Source organism: Pipistrellus hanaki, assembly GCF_964339955.1.
Source record: "Pipistrellus hanaki genome assembly, chromosome: 21".
Lineage (NCBI taxonomy): Eukaryota > Metazoa > Chordata > Mammalia > Chiroptera > Vespertilionidae > Pipistrellus > Pipistrellus hanaki.
Genome location: NC_140523.1, coordinates 1,082,893 through 1,102,507, shown reverse-complemented (window position 1 = coordinate 1,102,507; position 19,615 = coordinate 1,082,893). Strand labels below are relative to the sequence as shown.

General features: G+C 46.2%; 1 protein-coding gene across 13 annotated transcripts in view; it reads left to right on the top strand.

Moving 5' to 3' along the window:
- Positions 1-398: 398 nt before the first annotated feature.
- The window catches only part of MEF2A (myocyte enhancer factor 2A), a 33,426-nt gene continuing 14,209 nt past the window's right edge, over positions 399-19,615 (top strand). For 3 of the 13 annotated variants that reach the window (XM_084869202.1, XM_084869197.1, XM_084869204.1), the window contains exons 1-4: positions 399-545; positions 13,554-13,639; positions 18,054-18,245; positions 19,404-19,607. In XM_084869202.1, coding sequence (XP_084725328.1) covers positions 18,192-18,245; positions 19,404-19,607 — 258 coding nt within the window. In that variant the 5' untranslated portion in view covers positions 399-545; positions 13,554-13,639; positions 18,054-18,191. Of the gene's footprint in view, positions 546-13,547; positions 13,640-18,053; positions 18,246-19,403; positions 19,608-19,615 lie in introns of those variants that run through there. The other 10 variants (XM_084869208.1, XM_084869206.1, XM_084869200.1 and 7 more) reach the window with 6 other exon arrangements.

Here is a 19,615-nt window from a genome sequence, read left to right as displayed (position 1 = left end):
GCCAGCTCCATCCCGCAGCCCGGCGCCAAGCCGCCGTCATCTCCCTTCCTGTGCCGGGTGATCCGTCTCCGATCCCACCCGGAAAAACATAGTCCGCCCTCCCGTCCTTGCGGAGTGGCGCTCGCTCCCCCATCGGCATGGCTCCCTCGGCCCTCCCCCGTGCCTCTCCCCATCCCCGGGACCCTTAAGACCCCCACCGAGGAGGTAGCGCAGGTCCCTAGGGGGAAGCTCCCGGGAGAAGCGAACCGGGCAACCCAGGCTGGAGAGGAGGGCGACGGCGAGGTGTGGCGGAGGGACACCGCGACCGCCCGCCCGCCCGCGCAGTGCGCATGCGCGCGCGGGGCAGAAACGAGTTCCGGTCCGGCCGGGGCCTGGCTCCTAAAAATAGCCCCGGTGTGGGGATCCGTGCGCGGCCGTCCCGGCGAGTCCCGGGCTGAGGGCGGGCGGGCGGGCGTGAGGGAGGCGTCTCCGGGCGACGCGGCGGAGCTGGCGGCGGGTCCCGGCTGCGGCGTGTGTGCACGCCTGCCCCTCGGCGCGGGGACTCGGTGAGGAGGACCGCCGGGGCTCGGGGCTCGGGAGCGGGTGCCGGACAGGGGGGCGGCCTTCCGACGACGGGGCCGGCCGGCCGGCCGGGGGCCGTGGCTCGCCGGGGCGGGCTGCGGGGCGACCGCGGCGAGGAGCGCGCCGGCCCGAGCGACCCTGGAACAGGGCGGCGTCCGGCTGGCGGGAGGCCGTGTCGCGGCGGGGCTGGCGGCGCCGGGGCGGGCGGGCAGGGTGCGGGGAGGTGGTGGCCCTGGAGGGGGGTCGCGTCGGTCCGGTCCGGTGCGGTCCGCACGGAGGGGCAAGAGGCGCCCTGAGGGGGTGGGGGCGGGGGGCCCCCAGGGCGCGCCCGAGGGGTGCTGCCGGGGTGCCGCCGGGGTGCCGCGGGGCCCGGGAGCGATCGGGGAGCCTCCGAGCGCGCACGGCGCGGTGTTCGGGGCTCCGGATGTCGCCTCTCCCCGAAAGTTGGGAGTCTCCGGGGGGCGGCCCGGCGCCTTTCCGGGGCGGGACCCCGGGGTCTGTCTCCCCGCAGGAATTGACCCCTCACCCGCACTCCCCGAGCGGGGCTTGCTGTGGGGGTCCCCCCACTTGCGCTTGGGGAGAAGAAGGTCGGTTTAAAGGGGCGGAACGCCGCGGCTCGGCGTGTGGATGTCAGGCGGCGGGGCCGCTGTCGGAGGCCGGGGAGGCGGCCCCGGGCCCGGAGCACCTGCGGGTTCGGACCCCGGACCCTCCGGGAGGAGCCATCGCGGGGAAGCGGGGCGGGCGGACCTCCCTCCCGGCGGATCGGGGCTCGCCGCCGGGAAGGGTCTGTGCGGCAGAAACTTTGCCTTTTAGTTGCATTTATCCTCTGCTCTTCCAACAGCGAGAAGGAAGTGAGTAGGGGACATAGTTAAAAAAAAAAAAGGGGGGGGGGACTTTGGAAAAAAGTGAGCGTTTCCAAGTTAAGAAAACACTTATTGTTATTTTGTTTATTTTTATTTTTATTTTTTTTTACCCCCTGGAAGGGCAGACGAGGCAGGAGGAAGCCGGCCTCCTGGAATGGTCCGGGAGGGAGGGAGGGAACCGGTGTACATGGAAGGAAGCGGCATATCCTTAAACCTGGGGATTTTTTTGGGGGGGGCGGGCGGTGGAGGGGTCCCCCACAGTCACCCCGCGATCAGAGGAGCCTCCTGCTGCGAGGAGCTAACAAAAAGGGGTGTGCAATTAATAACAACAACAGATAACGGTTCTCCAGCCTGTTTGCCCGGGGGTCTCCCCACGCGCGCTGCCGCCCTCGGGGCGCGGATGGCATGGCAGTCCTGTCTCTTTAAGGATCCAGCTGTGTTGTTTTGGCGACTGCCAAGCGCTGCCAGTTGTCAGTTGTAAAATCTGTTACCTTGGCAGTGCTTGCACAGTCTGTGCAAAAGGTAAACAGAATAGTTAAAAATTTTTTTGAAAGCCTAAGGATGGCGGTTTTTTATTTTATTTTATTTTTTTTTAAATGAATTGAGGAATGGGAAATAAAGTGACTATGGGGCTGTCGTGGCTTTTGGATGTCCGCTTTTTGTTATTTTTCATTTATTTGTTGTTTTTTTTATTGGGTGTGTGTATTTTTGGAGGTCTTGGTCAGCTCATTGCTTTTATCGTATGGTAACTTTTTTTTAGGGGGGAAAAAGTTAAAAAAATGTTTCCACCCAAGTGAATGCTGGGTTTGAGTTCCACTTTGTAGCAAAGGGGTGTGTGTGCACGCGTTGTGGGTCGTGAACTGGGAAGACCAGCTTGTTCTATGGAGGAGGGTGTCCTGATTGATTCTGGAATCACTCTGGGTTCTCGGGGAGCATTCTTGAGATGATCATCGCGTTATAGTAATGAAGGTATGCCGAAGCGCTGAATCTGGGTTTTGGTGGATTTCAGACTTGAGCAATTTGTTTGCAAGGTTGTTTCCAATAGAAACTTAACTACTTGAAGTGATAGTGACCTCCCTAAACAAACGTGCTTATCTTGTTTCTTTTAACTTCACACTGTTGTTACTTTGTGTATAAAACTGGGTGTGTTTTCCACATTGGAACAAAGGTGATGAGATTATAGTGATCAGAAATTATTATACTTTCTAGCAAAAGTGTGTGTTTTTTTGTTTGTTTTTTAAATGAAAGGATCTGAGTGAGTGGTGAGGGTTGGTCAGCTGAGGGATGTAGCCCGTTGGGATTCGGCGATAAGAAGTGTAATGCCATCGTGTTGAATTATGGCTTGAGAATGACCTTCCATATTCTTAAGAGATTTTCTATTTCCTTAATAGGTAGGTGTGACAAAGATTTTTATTTTCACTTTTCTTTCTTTCTTTTTTTTTTTTTGTAAATACAACTGGAAGCAATCTTTTAAAGATATGAGAGTGGTGTTTTATTTTTCAAAACAGGTGCATTATAGCTTCGTATCTTCCTTTTAGAATGCTGCTCGGGGTAATATTGATTGTATTAACATTCGATTGATAGCAACATCAGCCATTCATTTGGTCACCGGGAGAGAAATAGAGACGCGTGTGCCGAGGATGGTTAAGTAACTGCGAAGTGTCGAATAGAACTTGATTTTAACGTTTGAGCTGGAGTGGATCTCTATTCTGATTTTATGACGAGGAGGAGGAGGTTGTAAACAGATTTGTTGTTGGCAAGTCGCATGCCGTCAGCCAAATTTTGGGAAGCCTCATTTTTTTTCTCCTTTTGCTGCTTTTAATCTGGCAAAGGGACATGCAGTGATGATGATGGTTCTGGGTTGTCTGTGGGCATTTATACTGTCAGTAATCAGACCATACCCCTCTTGATTGATTGCTTGCTTCTCATTTTTATTTGTTTTTAGTTTTGTTTAAAGATACACTCTGGGTACCTATGAATGTTACAAAGTGTTGCTGAAGTTTTATCAGTGATGGGGCAGTGGGATTACTGCCCTGTGGATTGAGAGGGATCTGATTGCTTTTTTCTAGGAGAGAGGCAGAATCTGTGGACATTCTCGGTAGATGAAGTAAGGAGAGGAGTATACATGTGGCAAGGCAGACCTGCTTTCCCGTTAGATAATCTCCCCCAGAAGGACACTGATCGGGGACTGAGCTGCATGTTTGCGGTCAGATCTTGGTTCACATCTCAGCTCTGCCCCTGACAGAGTTAGGAGACTTTGTGAAATCCGAAGGAATTACAGCGCCTGCCTCTTGGAATTGTTAGGGTTAAGTGAGTTAATGGGTGTGAAAGCTCCTAGCACACTGCCCTAGGCTCAGTGTACAAAAAGGCACACGGCCTGATCTTGCTTGATTTCTTCCCCCAAATATCCCTTCCTTCCAATGAGATCATGTAGGTACTTGGCCTAGTTAGTACATGTATGTGTAGTGTCTGTGACGAAGGACTTCCTATAACGTGTAAATAGAGGAGAATGCACGTATATTTGTTTGGGATACAATATCCCAGCCTCTCAAACTCATTGTCAAAGTCGACAAAAATTGTACCTGGCTCTTCTATATTAGATTTTAATATGCAATCATTGTTTGATTGTAACTTCTCTAATGTCCCCAAATTAAAAAAAAAAAAAAAGTTACAGTTAAATATAAGCTTCCCTACTCTTCAGCGAAATGTGCCCTGTGTAGGAATTAACTGTGTTTTTAAGATGCAGTCATTAAAATTAGAAATCAGACAAATATCTTTATAACATGCCTGCCATAGGTGTATTTTAAAAATAGCTTTTCTTTAGGAGGTAGTGGTGGGTAGTCTACAGGTTTCTAGTTGTGAGTACATGCAACAGTTTATTCTTGTGCTATTATTTATTGTACTAGAGGCTCAGTGCACGGATTTGTGTACTGGGGGGGAGGGGCATGTCTCTTGGCCTGACCTGCACCCTCTCGCAATCCAGGGGATATTCTATTGCCAGTTTCGGCCCAGTCCCCACAGGTCAGGCCAAGGGACCCCATCAGTGCACGAATCTGTGCACTGGGCCTCTAATATGCATATAAAATCTTTGGTTAATCTCTTTCCACCCTTCCCCTTTCCCCCCTTCCCTCAGAGGTTCATCAGTCTATTCCATGTTTCCATGCCTGTGCATTGAGCATCTGCCCTCTGGTGGTCAGTGCACATCATAGCGAATGGTCCAACAGTCCATTAGCTATTTTGGCTTTTATATATATAGATCAGTCCATTCGCTATATAGGCTTTTATATATATAGATTATTTTCTATATGAACAACTGTAGAGTTACTTTTGCCTCCCCCTGTATAATTTCTATTCTTCATTTTACCTGCTTTGTGGAATGAAATGATTTATCTGTGTGTGCTTTACCTGTGTAGTCTACAATCTGTGGATCTGTGTCTAGTTTATTATAATTGAGTGTAAACCCATTTGTTAAGTCTCACTCATAGCACCTGATGTGTATTGACACCTACCATTAGTAAATACTACATTTAAATTTGTTTTTATTTAGTGATTGTAATGATTATTTGTATTTACTGAATTTAATTGTTTATTGAACTTCATATTTTTAATATCACATTGTCTTAATCATCACTTGAGATGGAGTCATACACGTGTAAGTTAAAAAGCGGCAGGTTTCTGAGCGGGAATGCCAGTGTTTGAACCTTGATGTGTGACAGCTGGTAGCTTCCTTCTTTCGTGGAATCCGATGGTGCTGGAAGCCAGAGGAATTGTTAACATGGGTGAAAAACAGACAACAGTGGATCAGACTACTAATAAACATCAGCCACGCCACATCTTTTATGGCTGCCTTGAATCAATGCTATTTTTGTTTTCCTGCTTATACAAAAATATAAACTTTAGTCTGTGAACTTTAAAGAAAATTCAACCATTATGGGAACTATTTTGGGAGTAGGTGGTGAATTTGTATTCCATGAGCTGGACCCCTTTACCAGGTTAGCTTTGTTAACAGCAGTGTGTGTACTAGTGTGCAGGTAGACTCGGGTTAGTTTGAGTTATAATTTGTGATCCCCTGGGACAAAGGGATCCCCTTCATTTAACCTGGGGGCGGGAGGTAACTGCTAGCTTATTAAAGCAGGGGGCTCTTGCATTGACTACTGCTGTGTCTGCTGTCTCACCTCCTATCTCTCCCCTTCTCCCCCCACCCCCAAACAATCCATCTTTTACATAGGCTGACGCTCTATCCACTGAGCAAAACCGGTTTTGGCCCAGCCACCTCTTGATTGCAAGGCACCCTTACCTTCTGCATGGGTCACCGCTGTGGCCTCATCTCAGGGCTCCGGTTCCCTCTTTCGCTCCTCACAGGTCTTTTCTCACTCAGCAGCTCCAGGGATGACTTGGAGAGCTAAATCCTGCCATTTCTCCGCTTGGAATCTTCACCCACTTCCCATTCCTCTCCTCCCTGTGGCCTGAAGGGTCTCTCCTCCTCCTCCTTCCTTCCTGGGTGCTTCTCCTCAGCCACCTGGCCCCGCCCTCCATGTCCTTTGGAACAGCTGCTTGAGATGCTCCTCATAAGGCGGTTCCTGTCCTCACGCAGACTCTCGGGTCTAATGTCGCACTTCGTTCGTTACTGTCTCCACACAGCTCGCTTGTTTCCTTTAAGATACTTATTATTATTTACACATAGCTTGTTTGTTTAGTTTCTTTTAAAAACTATTTTTATTGACTTCAGAGAGCAAGAAACAGAGAAAAAGAGAGGGAGGTGAGAGAGAGAAACATCAATGATGAGAGAGAATCATGGATCCGCTGCCTCCTGCACGCCCCCCACTGGGGATCAGGCCTGCAGCCTGGGCATGTGCCCTGACAGGGAATCAAACCGTGACCTCCTGGTTCCTAGGTTGATGCTCAACCACTGAGCCACACTGCCGGGCTAGTGAATGCTTCTCGATGGCCTTTCTCTCTCACCTGAATGTAAACTCTGAAGGCGAGGCCTCCTGGTCTGTCTGTTGGTGGCTGTGTCTGCAGGCAGTAGCACGCTGCCTGGCATGGGAAGACGGCAGATGTGTGAGTGAGTGCTTTGGTGTCTCCTGTTCCTATTTTGGCTAGGAATTGGCATGCTTCTTTGCTTTTATACCGATCGCACTACTTATTCTTCAAGTTGTGGCTCATGTGTCATCTGTGATGCCAGTTTTAACCTCTCAAGACCAAGTGTTTCCCCCCCCTGTCTTGATACTGCACACTGTAGAAGAAATGCCATCTTAGAGTGTTTGGAGTGCCAGGCTCCCCGGCTCGGTGTGTGTGCTCGGGACCGACCAGCCCATCATGGAGCTCGGGAATGCGCAGCCGGAGCGGCAGTTTTCCTAATCAGCTGCAGGGATCACCCACAACTGGTTTTCCCGGTCTGCCGTTCGGAGCGATAAAGGTGCTTTCCGGCTGTCCCAGACGCCTGTGCATCGGTATGCACGTTCGCGCTGCCCTCAGCATTTGGGCCCAGGCAGGAGGTCAGAGCTGCTGCACGCAGGGGCTGTTCCCGGAATTCCCTCTCCCATCCTGTTGCGTTGGCCATGCCTCTGGCTGTGCGCCGGCGTCGGGAAGTGTAATGGGTTACTCTGTGCTCCTGGTGCTCCTTCCTGACCAGCTTCTCCTCCAGCCAGTTCCTCCCCTCAGCTCTCCCACCTGCTTTAGTGTATCTCGGGAAGGCTAGCCCAGTGGTCGGCAAACTCATGAGTCCACAGAGCCAAATAGCAACAGAACACCGATTGAAATCTCTTTGGAGAGCCACATTTTTTAAACTTAAACTTCTTCTAACGCCACTCCTTCAAAACAGACTCGCCCAGGCCGTGGTATTTTGTGGAAGAGCCACACTCAAGGGGCCAAAGAGCCGCATGTGGCTCTTGAGCCTTGGTTTGCCGACCACGGGGCTAGGGGCTGGGGACTCTGCAGTTTAGCACAGTCTGCACCAAACACAGTGTGGATTTCACCTGTGCTGCTAACAGAGATTCCCGAAGATTCGTGGCCAACGTCGGGGACCTAACCGCTGTTTGCGATAGTGAAACTCAGCCCACATTGTGAGCACCTGGCTCACACGTGGGGCGTGGACCATATCCCGTTTGCAAGATGGGGACCACGTTAGCAGGATGTTGATCTGGATACTGAAAACCTTTTCCTAATGGCGTTCTCCGTAATCGGACAAGGGTTGTAGAGGGAAGGAGAAGAACCTGCGAGTTAAGATGGTGTTGATCAGAAACGGCTGCTTTCCAACTCTAGTAAAATGTTAGTATTCGCAGGCAGGTTTGTGTGTGTGTTTGTCCTGTTTTGTTTTGGGAAGAAACTTAGAGAAAAGTTACAAGAATCGTACCACACACTTCCATCTACCTGCTGTCGTTAACCTTTGGCATGCTGGCTTTGTTATTTGTGTCTAGACAGTGGCCCCAACACCTGGAAACAGAGGTTCGTATTTATTTTATTTGTAGCTGGAAGCCCGTGGTTGCATCTTCCGGAGTGTGCCGGAGCTGGGCGTTGGCTCAAGGCGTGTCACCTGATGTAGAGCATCCCAGACCCGTGGTCGGCAAACTGCCATTGATGATGGGTGCCCTGGACCTCTTAGTGGGGTTTTGCCTGACATTTTTCCCCTCGTAAAGCAATCCTGGTAGTCGTGGCTATGATTGAGTAATTTGTGGGGAGACACTTTGGGACTGTAAATATCCTGTCCTCCCCAGAATGCTCACTTAATAGTTCTAGCATTCATGGAGGATTCTTGCCTGCAGCAGCTATCACACAATGGTTTCAAAACGGTGTTTTCCCGTGATTCATCCCACATGTATTGCTTGGCATTTGACTCCATTGTAAAGAACTTTGCCTTCTCATTTGTTTATTTACTATCACCATAAATCCATAGACTCTTTTTTATCAGATAGGGCAGTGTTTCCCAAACTTTCGACATATGTGTACCCCTTCTATAATTTTCTTAACGCCAAGTACCCCTCGTCCTCATGAGAACATAGAATCAGGTGCAGCTAAGCACGGTGCAGTGCCTATCCCCACCAAACTCCGGTGCAACACGTACCCCCACCAGACTCTTCCCTTACCCCTGGGGGTCCGCGGACCACACTTTGGGAAACGCTGAGATAGAGTATATTCTACTGCCTCTCAGTACAGGCCTCGTTGTGATGTGAGTTTGATGTCCCGCACTGACTCGCCTTCGGTCAGTGGGCCCTCTTGATTCAGCTTCACTCCTTGATCGTCTGGACACGCTCCTGTCACTTCCTCCTTTGGGGGCCATGAGTTATTCCAGCTCCCCTCTGCTTTTCCTCCCGCCGGCTCCCGGGAGGCCTGGTCTCTGTGATCGGGGCGTGTTTAGAAGTGAGACCTGGGCAGGAGGCAGGAGTGCTTGGCACACTGGGGCTGCGTGGTTCCGTGGTTCCGGAGGCCTCTCCCTGCCGATGCCCCAGACTGTCCCTTCTCCCTGCATCCCCGCGCTCTGAGGAGAAAGGCTTTGCCCCTGACGGCAGGCGCCAACAGTTTAAGTCACGACTTCCACCTGATTGTTCTTAGCGTTTTGCACTGGTCAGGTTTTCCACATCTAAGCCTCTTGGGAGTAAGAATCCTGTTTTTATCTCTCTCTAGATATTCAGCGAGTACGTTCCACAGGCCTGGCATATAGCTGATGCCCATGTGTTGTTTATAACATCTAATTAAAATAATGACTCAGTATTATCTTTATTACTCTCATACCGTAATTAAATATTCTTCTGTTTGCGATGGCATTTTAGGTGATTTTGTGGATCCATTCAAGTGAATCAGTGATTCATTTGTTCTGCTTTTAGCAACCTGCTGTCCTAGAAGAAATGAAAAACGGTCCAGTTTTTCAACGTGAGCATTTGAAACGCTGGTTCCTCAGAGTCACGTGTGCAGGTGGACACCGGAATGCCCAGTCTTGGCATTGTGTTTTCCAGTGTACGTGGGTGAATTGTATGGCGTGCGGATTCTTCCCTGGAGAGCCGTTGGGTATTTCTTTAGAAAAGAGCAGCAGCCGCGGGAAGAGAGGCTTCGGGCCTCGAGGGCAGGTCAGGGGATGTGGATGGAGGTGGACGGGCGGGGTGGACAATGGCATTTCTTGGCGTTAGTATGTTGTCACACAGGACACACATGCCCGCCGCTCCGTCCCCTGGCAGAGAACGGAATAGGCTGCTGGGATTGTGCCTGATTCCCGGTGCCAGGATTAGCCTGCCTCTCTCTGGCCTCCGAGTTTATTCTGTCACGTCAAACTCAGACGCGTGCCCATCTCCAAGGGGGCGCGTCACTGTGTGCGCCCAGCTGTCTCCCCTGCGCCCTGCTTTGCTCTTTTTGTTCATCACACCCACCCACGTTTGTGTCACCTTTCCCTCCTGCCGCCTGTAAGTGGAACAATCTCTGGGTGCTTCAAATCCCTTTCTTCCCTAAATGCCTGCTTCTGTGAGATTTTACCGACTTCAAGATACTCTTTCTTGTGACTTAGTATCTGTTCATATGCCTGTGCATCCCTGTAAGAACTTAGCAGCATACACCCCCCCACCCCCCCACCCCCCCCCCATTAGTATCAGATAGTGAATGATTCCAAACAGATGCCAGAAGTCCTAACTGGGCGTTTGCTGTCGTGTTTGCCTTTCTGATGTTGGGAGCAAAGTGATGAGATTGTAACAGGAATGTGAACTAACTGACTTCCAGGGACATCCCTCTGCTCCACGTGTCTGCGTCCCGGTTCTGTCTCTCCGAATGCATTGTCCTCCCCGTCAGTAATGACAGCGATCATGATGGTGATTGCACAACAGCCCGCTAATTAGTCAGCACTTACCGCGCCCAGACCCTATGCCAGGCACTAGCTGCGCACGCTAGCTGCTTGTTTAATGCTCATAACTAAGTCTGCGAAGCTTATGAGCTCTCACTGCGTTGTTGTTGATGCAGAAACCGAGACTTAACAGATAATGCTGATTGCTCTTAACTTGGTAAGGCCAGAAAAGTATGTCGCAGGTAGCTTTCCAGTGTTGAGGACTGGCTTGCATCACGTGTGAATTTTGGATCTTTGTATGTTCTCTAGTGGCGGCTCAAGAACTTGCACATTTATTCCTGAGTGGAAGCATACCGTATGCACTCACAAGTGTTTTGCTTTTTTTCTCTCACCAGCATGTTTTTGCGATTCATTCATGTTTATGTCTGTCGGGTTTTTTGTTCCGTTTTTCGTTGCCTGGCGTTCACTATATGTTTATTCCACACCTCCTCCATCACCTTCCGTGGGCAGCTTGCTTGTTTCCAGTCGAAGCTATTCAGAATAAAGCTCCTTTGTATGTTTGAGCACAAGCCTGTGTGGACGGATGCTTTCGTTATTCTTGGCAAAAACCACGGAGTGGGAGTTCTGGATCACATGCTAAGTGTATGTTTTACCATACATGCTAAGTGTATGTTAAGTGGCTAAGGAGCTGTGAAACTGGTTTCCCGAGTCGTCGTATAGTTTCACAGTCTCGCCAGCAATACGAGCTGTAGTTTCTCCACATCCCCATCGACACTTGGTGTTGTCCGTCTCCTTAGGTTTGGCTGTTTCCGTGACTGGGCAGCCGTCCCCTCCTTGTCCATGGTGTGTGTGGGGGGAGGGGACACATTCCGAGACCTCCAGTGGATGCCTGAAGCCACAGGTAGTATCGAACCCTATATATACTATGTCTGGCTTGTCTCACTCATTTTCAAATGGACCCCAGCAGCAAGCTAACCTACCTGTCAGAGTGTTTGCCCTCTGGTGGTCAGTGCATGTCATAATGAACAGTTGAGCATTCTTAGCATATCATTAACATATTATGCTTTGATTGGTTGAATGGATGACTGAACAACCGGACACTTAGCATATTAGGCTTTTATTATATAGGATTGGAGTTTCATGTGTTTTCTGTGGTGAAATGTCTGTTCATATCTAGATATAAGTCTTTTTATTCGCACCATCATAGAATATTTTCTTGCCTATCATGTCAGCAGTGCTCTGATTTCACTTTGCTTTCTCGCTTATTGGCATTCACTGATTAGGCATAAATAACAAGAGAGGAGTTAGTGATCAAATTATTTATTTTGGGTCATTTGGGACTTCAGTGATCAGCAATTGTAACAGGAGTTTGCTTGGTAAAATTTGAAGAGAGGAGTTGGAACCTTGGTCATTTAACCTTTCTTGTTAATAGGGAAAATTGGCAATTGACAGCAGCTTATCCATTTATACGTATAAAATACATATTCAGCATTAACTCATCATTGAAATGATAATGTCTCATTTGTTTGAGTGCCTTCTTTATTAAAAAAAATTATTTTTTACCATGTGATTTTTGTGACATTATCTTGTGTAAGTTTTATTTGTCCCGTGGAAATTTAAGGTACACTTCACCAGGTATTGAGAAGGTAGCCATTTGTGATTTTTGTTCACAGCAGGTACCCACCTGCCATTTGTCAGGCCATCTGTCACCTCTAGGTATTGATGGGCAGTGCCCGTCAATGTGTATCAGAAGCTGCTCAATTGTTTCGGCCTCTGAGACTGAGGTTTGCTCTGTGGTCTTTTGAGCCGGTTGCTACAGTGTGCATTCATTTCTTCACTTAATTCACTCATAGAGGCGTGGCGTGGGCTGTGGTTGGGGAGGCAGAGCTGTCGGAGCACGCCTGGATTCTAACTCTGGCCTCGCCACTTCACCAGCTTCACTGCGTGACCTTGGCAAGTGGCTTCTTAGCATTTCAGTTTCCTCCCGGGGACAATAATGAGGTTATTGTTGGCTTTCCATCAGTTAACACGTGTAAAGCAATTAGACTACCGATTAGCAGACGATAAAGCCTCAGATGTTCCTGCTACTGTGGCAGTGGTTCTCGTTACTATTATTACCCTGGTCTTCCCTGGATACCCTTTCTCATGGTTTAGTCCCTCCCTACACAGTCCGTCCTCTCCTGCTTTTCTCAGGAAGGACTTTTACTCACCTGCCATATATGTTAGGTATTCTTCGTTCACTTGGGGGGAAAGGTGAGGAAAGTTACAGACATTGATTTGCTAGTTTGGGCAATGGCTTGTGGACCATGTAGGTTAGTTAGAAGTAGGGCAAGCTAGGTGGTTGGTCGGGACCAGGTTTTGGGAGGGGGGGGCCAGCAGTTAGAAGTACAGGGGGTTAGCCCTTGCCCAGACAAACCATGGGATTTAGAGGTTCAATATATGACATTTATTTACCGCTGGCTAAAGGATTAACATTTTAGTTTTGGTTTTATTTTCTGAAGATCGGAGTGTGTTTCATTGTAGGTAATTATAAAAGAACTACAGCTGTGCAAGACACCCAGTCATGCAAGTCTACATTATTGGATTAGCATCAGAATTTAGCCTGGCCATTTGGGGTCAAGAGAGGCGTGGTTTTTACCATCTTCCCCTTTTCTGCCTAAATGTCTTGCTACTATTTCCAAGCAAAAATGTAGCAGGACTGCATTATTCTTTATGCACTAATTCATTGGTTAGTATTCCCAGTGTTCCTTTGTTAACGTGAATTATTGACATTGATCAGTTTTATATTCATTTTTGGCATTGTATGGTCATTTTCATGTTATGTTCTCTTTAAAAGATCGTGAAAGCTACATATATATTGTATTTGAATACAAACATGTATTCTGGCAATAGAAATCACGCATGGACAATTTTCTTTCTAAATGAGAATGCATTTAGAAAAACCATATAAAAACATTCTTTCTAAATGAGCATTTCCAACTATTTTATCCAACCATAAATTCAGTAGGCTGTGTGTACCTGGTAAATGTACAGCCTTATCCTGTGATATACTAGTAGAGGGTAGGAAAATGGAGCCCACAGAGCCGCTTGGTGAGTCTTGGAGAGCATACAATGTTACTGACCATTTCAGTAACACTCCCTGAAAAATGGAGTAGTGACATTAGACATGCTCAGTTGCCTAACATTTTGTTTTTTAGCCAAATAAAACAGTTGACTTGTAAACATTTATTTTTCTATTTTCAGCAAGTATTTGTGGAGCTACCTGCCAGGCATAATGTTAGAATTTGTAATAATGAAATATATTTAATTCTGTGTCGGAGTTAAGAACACTTACTAACCCATCTCATATTTTTTTCTTTATCAAGGAGTGGCATTTTGTGAAAAAGTAACAAAGAAGAAGTATCTTCAAGGATCCTATCTAAGTGCACTTTCTGTTGATACGTCATTTCTCGTAAGACACTTTTCATTTTTCTCTGATACGAAGTAAATGAGTGCCTGTCTTGTGAGTTTGAATGGCAGTCATTTTGGAGTTTACCTTGGGGATTAATATAAATGAATTAAGGATTTATAGAGGCCAATTGAAGTGCATCTTAGTATATAGTGATAGTTTATCTAACACTGTTCAGATAACCCCAGATTTTTTCATCATTGCCACCTCCATCCTTGTTTGCTTTTTTTTTTTTTTAAAGAAGAAAAAGATCTACAGTGGGTAGTCTGTATTTATTGTGACAAGAATTAGGAGGATGGGAGGGTGTGAGGAGAATTACACGAGCCGAGGAAGGAGTTTTCAAATAGCAGGAAAGATGGGAAGGGTCAATGAAAAAAGTTAAGCTAATTTCAAGGAGATCCTTGAAAATGGGGGCTTTTGTTGTGACTTTGAATTTATTGCCTTAAATCATAGGCCCATAATTGCAAAGCCCTGGAGTACTCTACTTCGATTTTAAAACTTTATTGGTCCAGGTTAATGGTCCCAATAAGTCAGTAAGATGTGTAGTCTTACTCAGAAGTTTTCATGAATGAAACCTCATCTGAGGTCTACATTTTGTTTTTAATGGGAATAAAAGTACATTGATACTAGACTATTTAAAAAGAATGGAATGTTGGGAAATGATAGCAGGGGATATTTCTGGTATGTGATAATAAGTTAGCATTAACATTTTAAACATTAGATCTATTGATTATGCCTAGTTACGTCAGTAAAAACTTGGGAAAGGTATTTAAGACTTTTTGTTGTTCTTGTCATTGTAAGAATAGTTTCGCTATTTAACATAAAGGTCTAATTATTCCCTTGAATAATTATATGTTAGTACTTTTAAAAATTTAGAGAATGAGTTCCTTGTTACTCTGATATCAGTTTCTTGTTGCTTTACTGTTATTGGAAGAAAGTGTATTTTCATATCTATCAGTTCAGGCAACTCGGAGAACAGGCATTTGCTTTTCAGTCGAAGCAAAGTATCCTTCAGACTTAAACTTAGGTATGTCCAGGCGGGATGGGGGCACTGACGCCTCATTCACACTGTAAAATAGAATCCTTGGTCTTGCGTGAATCTCTGAATGTTCATTTTTTCATCTTACTGACGTTTCTCCCAAGTCCCTTTTGTCCACTGACTGCTCGGAACGGAATGACGGAGGGTAGAGCTGTGGGCCATTCTCACGTCCATTGCTCAGCACTCGGACCCTTTTCTGAGCCGCGGTGAGGACTCTGTACACAGTGCCGCTGTTCTGTTCGGGGCCATGTGTAAGCCTTAGCAAGTGACTAGACTTCCTTCCCGAACGGAACTCCAGGAAGTCGCCAGTGTCTTGTTCTCCAGGCACGCTCTCCGTGGCTCTGAGGGTGAGGCGTGAGTTCATCACAACCTGCTTCGGAGCCACGCCGAGGACGTGGATGGGAAATGCTCTTTCCTTTTCAATAGTTTCGCATGTTGACTCAAAGCTTCCGATGAGAGATTCCCCCCTATAACTCTGCCCTAATTTGGAGTAGAAATTGGAGGAGTTGGCACAGAGATTGGGCAAAAATTCTTCTAACCTTCTTTCTTTTCTGTCATGTTTTAGACTGCTCTGGGCTTCTGTTTTCAGTCTGTGATCCACTTTGAGTTAATTTTTTTATATGGTGTGAGGTAAGGGATGAGATTTATTTTATTTCTTTTGCAAATGTAACATATTTGAGGAGCTAATACAGTCTCCTATTGAATTAGGTTGGCATCTTGTTGAAAAGCAATGGACCATTTTATGTGGGTGTATTTCAGGACTCCCTATTCTGTTTTTATTATTCTATAAATCTGTCCTTAATGGCGACGCTGTACTGTCTTGATTATACTGTAGCTTTATGGTGAGTCTTAAAAGCAGCTGGTGTAAACCCTCCAATCTTGTTCTACTCCTGAGTTTTTCTAGTCTATGTTTTTTCCATTTCTCTTGGTGTGTTTTAGAATCAGCTGTCAGTCTACAAAAATGCCTGCTCGCATTTTGATTATGAACACTTTTATCTGACAGGCCAATTTCGGGGGAGTGGACCTCTTACGGGTATTTTTCTCTCGAGGCTTCTAATTTAATTGTGTTGCAGACCGAGAACTACTTTGTGTATTTGTTATAGGTGCAGGATGATGTCTGTGTTGATGACTGTTTGGTGTGCACTAAACGTTCTGCACTTGTTGAGTGGAGCTTTCTGAAATTTTAATTCGGTCACACTGATGGATAGTGCGTTTAGAGACTTACCCCTTCTGATTTCCTATAATTCCACCATCTGCTGAGAGAGCAGTATGGACTCTTCAGCATTGATTGTGGGTGGGGCTGTTCCTCCTTTCCCTTCTTGGCTGTGGAATTTGAAGCTCTATAATTAGGTGCATGCATATTCAGTGTTGTTGTTTTTTTTTGTTTTGTTTTTTTAATATCTTCTTGATGAATTGGGTCCACTGTCTTGAAATGGCCCTCTTTATTTCTGGTAATATGTTGTGAAATAGTTTCTGAAATAGCTCACATAGTTTTGTTTGTTTGTTTGTTCGTTTTATTGCTTTCTCTGTGTGTCTGTCTCTCCTCTTATGTCCGCTTGCTTAGTTTTTGACAGAAAGTCTGATGTTATTCTGTACCCCGTGTGTAAATTTTTTGTTCATTTGGACTGCTTGGAAGACTTTCAAATGCTTTTTTTTCAGTCATTTGGTTAGAAAAAGTCTTTGTAAAACACTGTGTAATAGGACGTGAGAATTCTGGTGTCTGTCGCGATGTGTTAAGTTTCTCTCTTTTAAAGAAGGGATGGATCCTTATAGATTTTCTCACAACAGAGGCCTGTTTGGTTGTTAAAAGCATTCAGTTGTTGATTGAACATGGTTACTTTATTAGAAAGTAGTTTTATTTTAATAGCTTTTGATAAAATTTAACAGGTAGTTGATTATTAGAATCATCCAAATGGCGTGTTCTGATGAGTTGTGTTTATTTAATAAGGGCCAAGTTGAAAGTAAAGTTCACCTTTTGTTTAAAGTCCGTCCTCTTAAAATATTTATGTACTTAAGCCACAGTAAACAAAATTGATTGTAAAAGACTGAACATCTGTAATCAGTATTAAAATGACTTGGTCTGAATTTGAGTGCTAGATTCTGGTATCTCGAAAATTAAGACAACAGAACCCATATTGGGAATCTTTTTTAAACTCTAGTTCCTGATTTTTTTTAAATGACTTACTACAAAAATAATTCAATTATCTGAGAGTTCAGTTTACACTGATTTTTTTACTGTATTAATTTTGCCTGAATTATAGTATTTGTCTCCCATCACTTCAAAAATATTTTTATGACGGAAGTTTTGAAAGCACTAGGTTTTGACAGAGCTGTCACTCACAACATGACAAGTTATATAATTGCCAGCCGTTCCACTATGGAGATAAAGCGAATAGAACATCCTTCCTTGTTTATGAATGATCCTCGGAGTCAGAGGAAAACGGACATGGGACCCATAGGCCCACACCCTCCAGGAAGGTGCTGGGTTTATTCTGCTCGGGGCATTGATTGTGGCTTCCTCGGGAGCTGCCATTCCCGTTAATAAGGACCTCATTAAATATCTGACAGAAGAGCGGAACGCCCAGCGCATGTCATTAGGGAAGCAGGCAGTGTCTTGGTGGGTTGACCAATAGCGCTTCTGCTGGTGTCGCTGGCGGTTTGCAGGAAGTTTGTAAAGGCAGATAGGAACTCTCCAGATTGTTAGCCATCAGAAGCTGTTAAGGATGTTTAATAGTGTGTCTGAGGAGCAGCTTTGCAGCGAGACTCCTTGTGTTCATACTGTGATGACCCTGGGCACATTCCTCACTGTCTCTGTGTGTCAGGAATCCTAGTTACCCGGTGAGATAATTACAGTGACTCAGAAGATTGCAGTGAGGAGAGAATGAATGAAAAGGTATCCAGCATTTAGAAGCATGGCCGGCACACAGAACAATCTCAGCAAGTCTTGCCTCTTATGGCTATCGTCAGAAGCATCGAGGAGAAACTCAGAGGTGACAGTTGCACTCTTTTAGCCAGGGCTAGAGGTACAGAAAGACTTAAGAGATATTTTAGGGGTCAAATGAACAAGGCTTCAAGTTATTTCATTTTTTGTTCTCACCTGAGGATATTTCCCCGTTGATTTTTAGGGAGAGTGGAAGAGGGAGAGACAGAGAGAAACATCGATGTGAGAGAGACGCATGGATGGGTTGCCTCCTGCACACGCTCCGACCAGGGCCTGGGCCTGGGAGGAAGGGCTTCACCTTACTTACTGGTTTTAACGAATAATCCTGTCAACGTGCAGCAGCAAATCAGGTTTGAAGAGTGTGCAGCATTTTCATAATTATGCAAATCTGTAGAACTTAAATTTTCGAATTGGTGTTTTCTTGTTTTGTTTTTTAGATCTTAAAGAAAATTTCAGCGGCAGCCCGTGGACCAGCAGCCGCAATAACAGAAGCCGAGTATGATGCATTAGGCTGTTGAAGAAAAGCAATTTTTGAATTAAATATTTGGAATATAAGGGAGGAAAGGTGACCGAAAATGGGGCGCAAGAAAATACAAATCACGCGCATAATGGATGAAAGGAACCGACAGGTAAATGAACATCTTAACTTAACTATTTAACGGATGTAAATATTTTTTTCTTTTCTTTAGAATACATTTCATTGATTTTTTTTTTTTTACAGAGAGGAAGGGAAAGGGATAGAGAGCTGGAAACTTCAATGAGAGAGAAACATCGACCAGCTGCCTCCTGCACACTCCCTACTGGGGATGTGCCCGCAACAATAATAAAGCAACAGTAAACTGTTTTCCCTGCGCACCACAATTTTTGTTTGTCTGAGAAGGTCTTTATTTCTTTTGAAGTACAATTCCTCAGATACAGCATTTAGGCTGGCGGTTCCTCCCCGCCCTCCGCCACTTAAAACTTATCCGTGTGCTCGTCCTCGTTGCGTGGTGTCAGAGGAGAACCTGGATGTGGTTCTTACATGTACACGCCGGTGATAAGGTGTTTTTCCCCCTCCGGCTTTTTTCAAGATGTTTCTACCTTTGATTTTATACAGTTTACATACAACATGCCTCGCTGTCATCTTGGGGTTTGGAGGGGTTTTTGTTTGTTGTTTGGATTTGTCTTGTTTGGTGTTCTTTGAGCTTCCCGGATCTGTGGTTTGGCGTCTGAACATTAATTTGGGGAAATTCTCAAATGTTATGATTCAAATATTTCTCCTGTGATTTCTCTTTCTTCTCTGCTGCTGTTTGCAGTTTCTGTTGGCATGTCCTCAAGCTCAGAGGTTTCTTTCTCATTAGTTCCATCCTGCTTATGGACCCACCAAAGATGATTCCTTTATGTTAGTTTTTTTTTTTTACTGGCAGCATTTAAAGAGAATAAAAAAAATAAAAGAATTTCTACCTCTCTGCTTACCTGTTGCTGCATGCTGTCTTTTTCCACGAAAGCCTTAGTATGGGCTTCATAGCTGTTTTGAATTGCTGGCCCGATAATTCCAACATTTATTTTTATTTTTACTGATTTTTAGACTGGAAGGGAGGAAGAGAGACAGAGAGAGAGAGAGAGAGAGAGAGAGAGAGAGAAACATCATGCATCGGCTGCCTCCTGCACGCCCCCGCTGGGGATGGAGCCCGCACCCAGGCCTGTGCCCGGACCGGGAGTGGAGCCGTGACCTCCTGGTTCCTGGGTGGAGCCGCCCCGGCAGGGCGACGAACGCTCTTCCTAAAAGGCCTCTCCCCGCTCGCTAGGTCACCTTCACGAAGCGGAAGTTCGGGCTGATGAAGAAGGCCTACGAGCTGAGCGTGCTCTGCGACTGCGAGATCGCGCTCATCATCTTCAACAGCTCCAACAAGCTGTTCCAGTACGCCAGCACCGACATGGACAAGGTGCTGCTCAAGTACACCGAGTACAACGAGCCGCACGAGAGCCGCACCAACGCCGACATTGTCGAGGTGAGGCC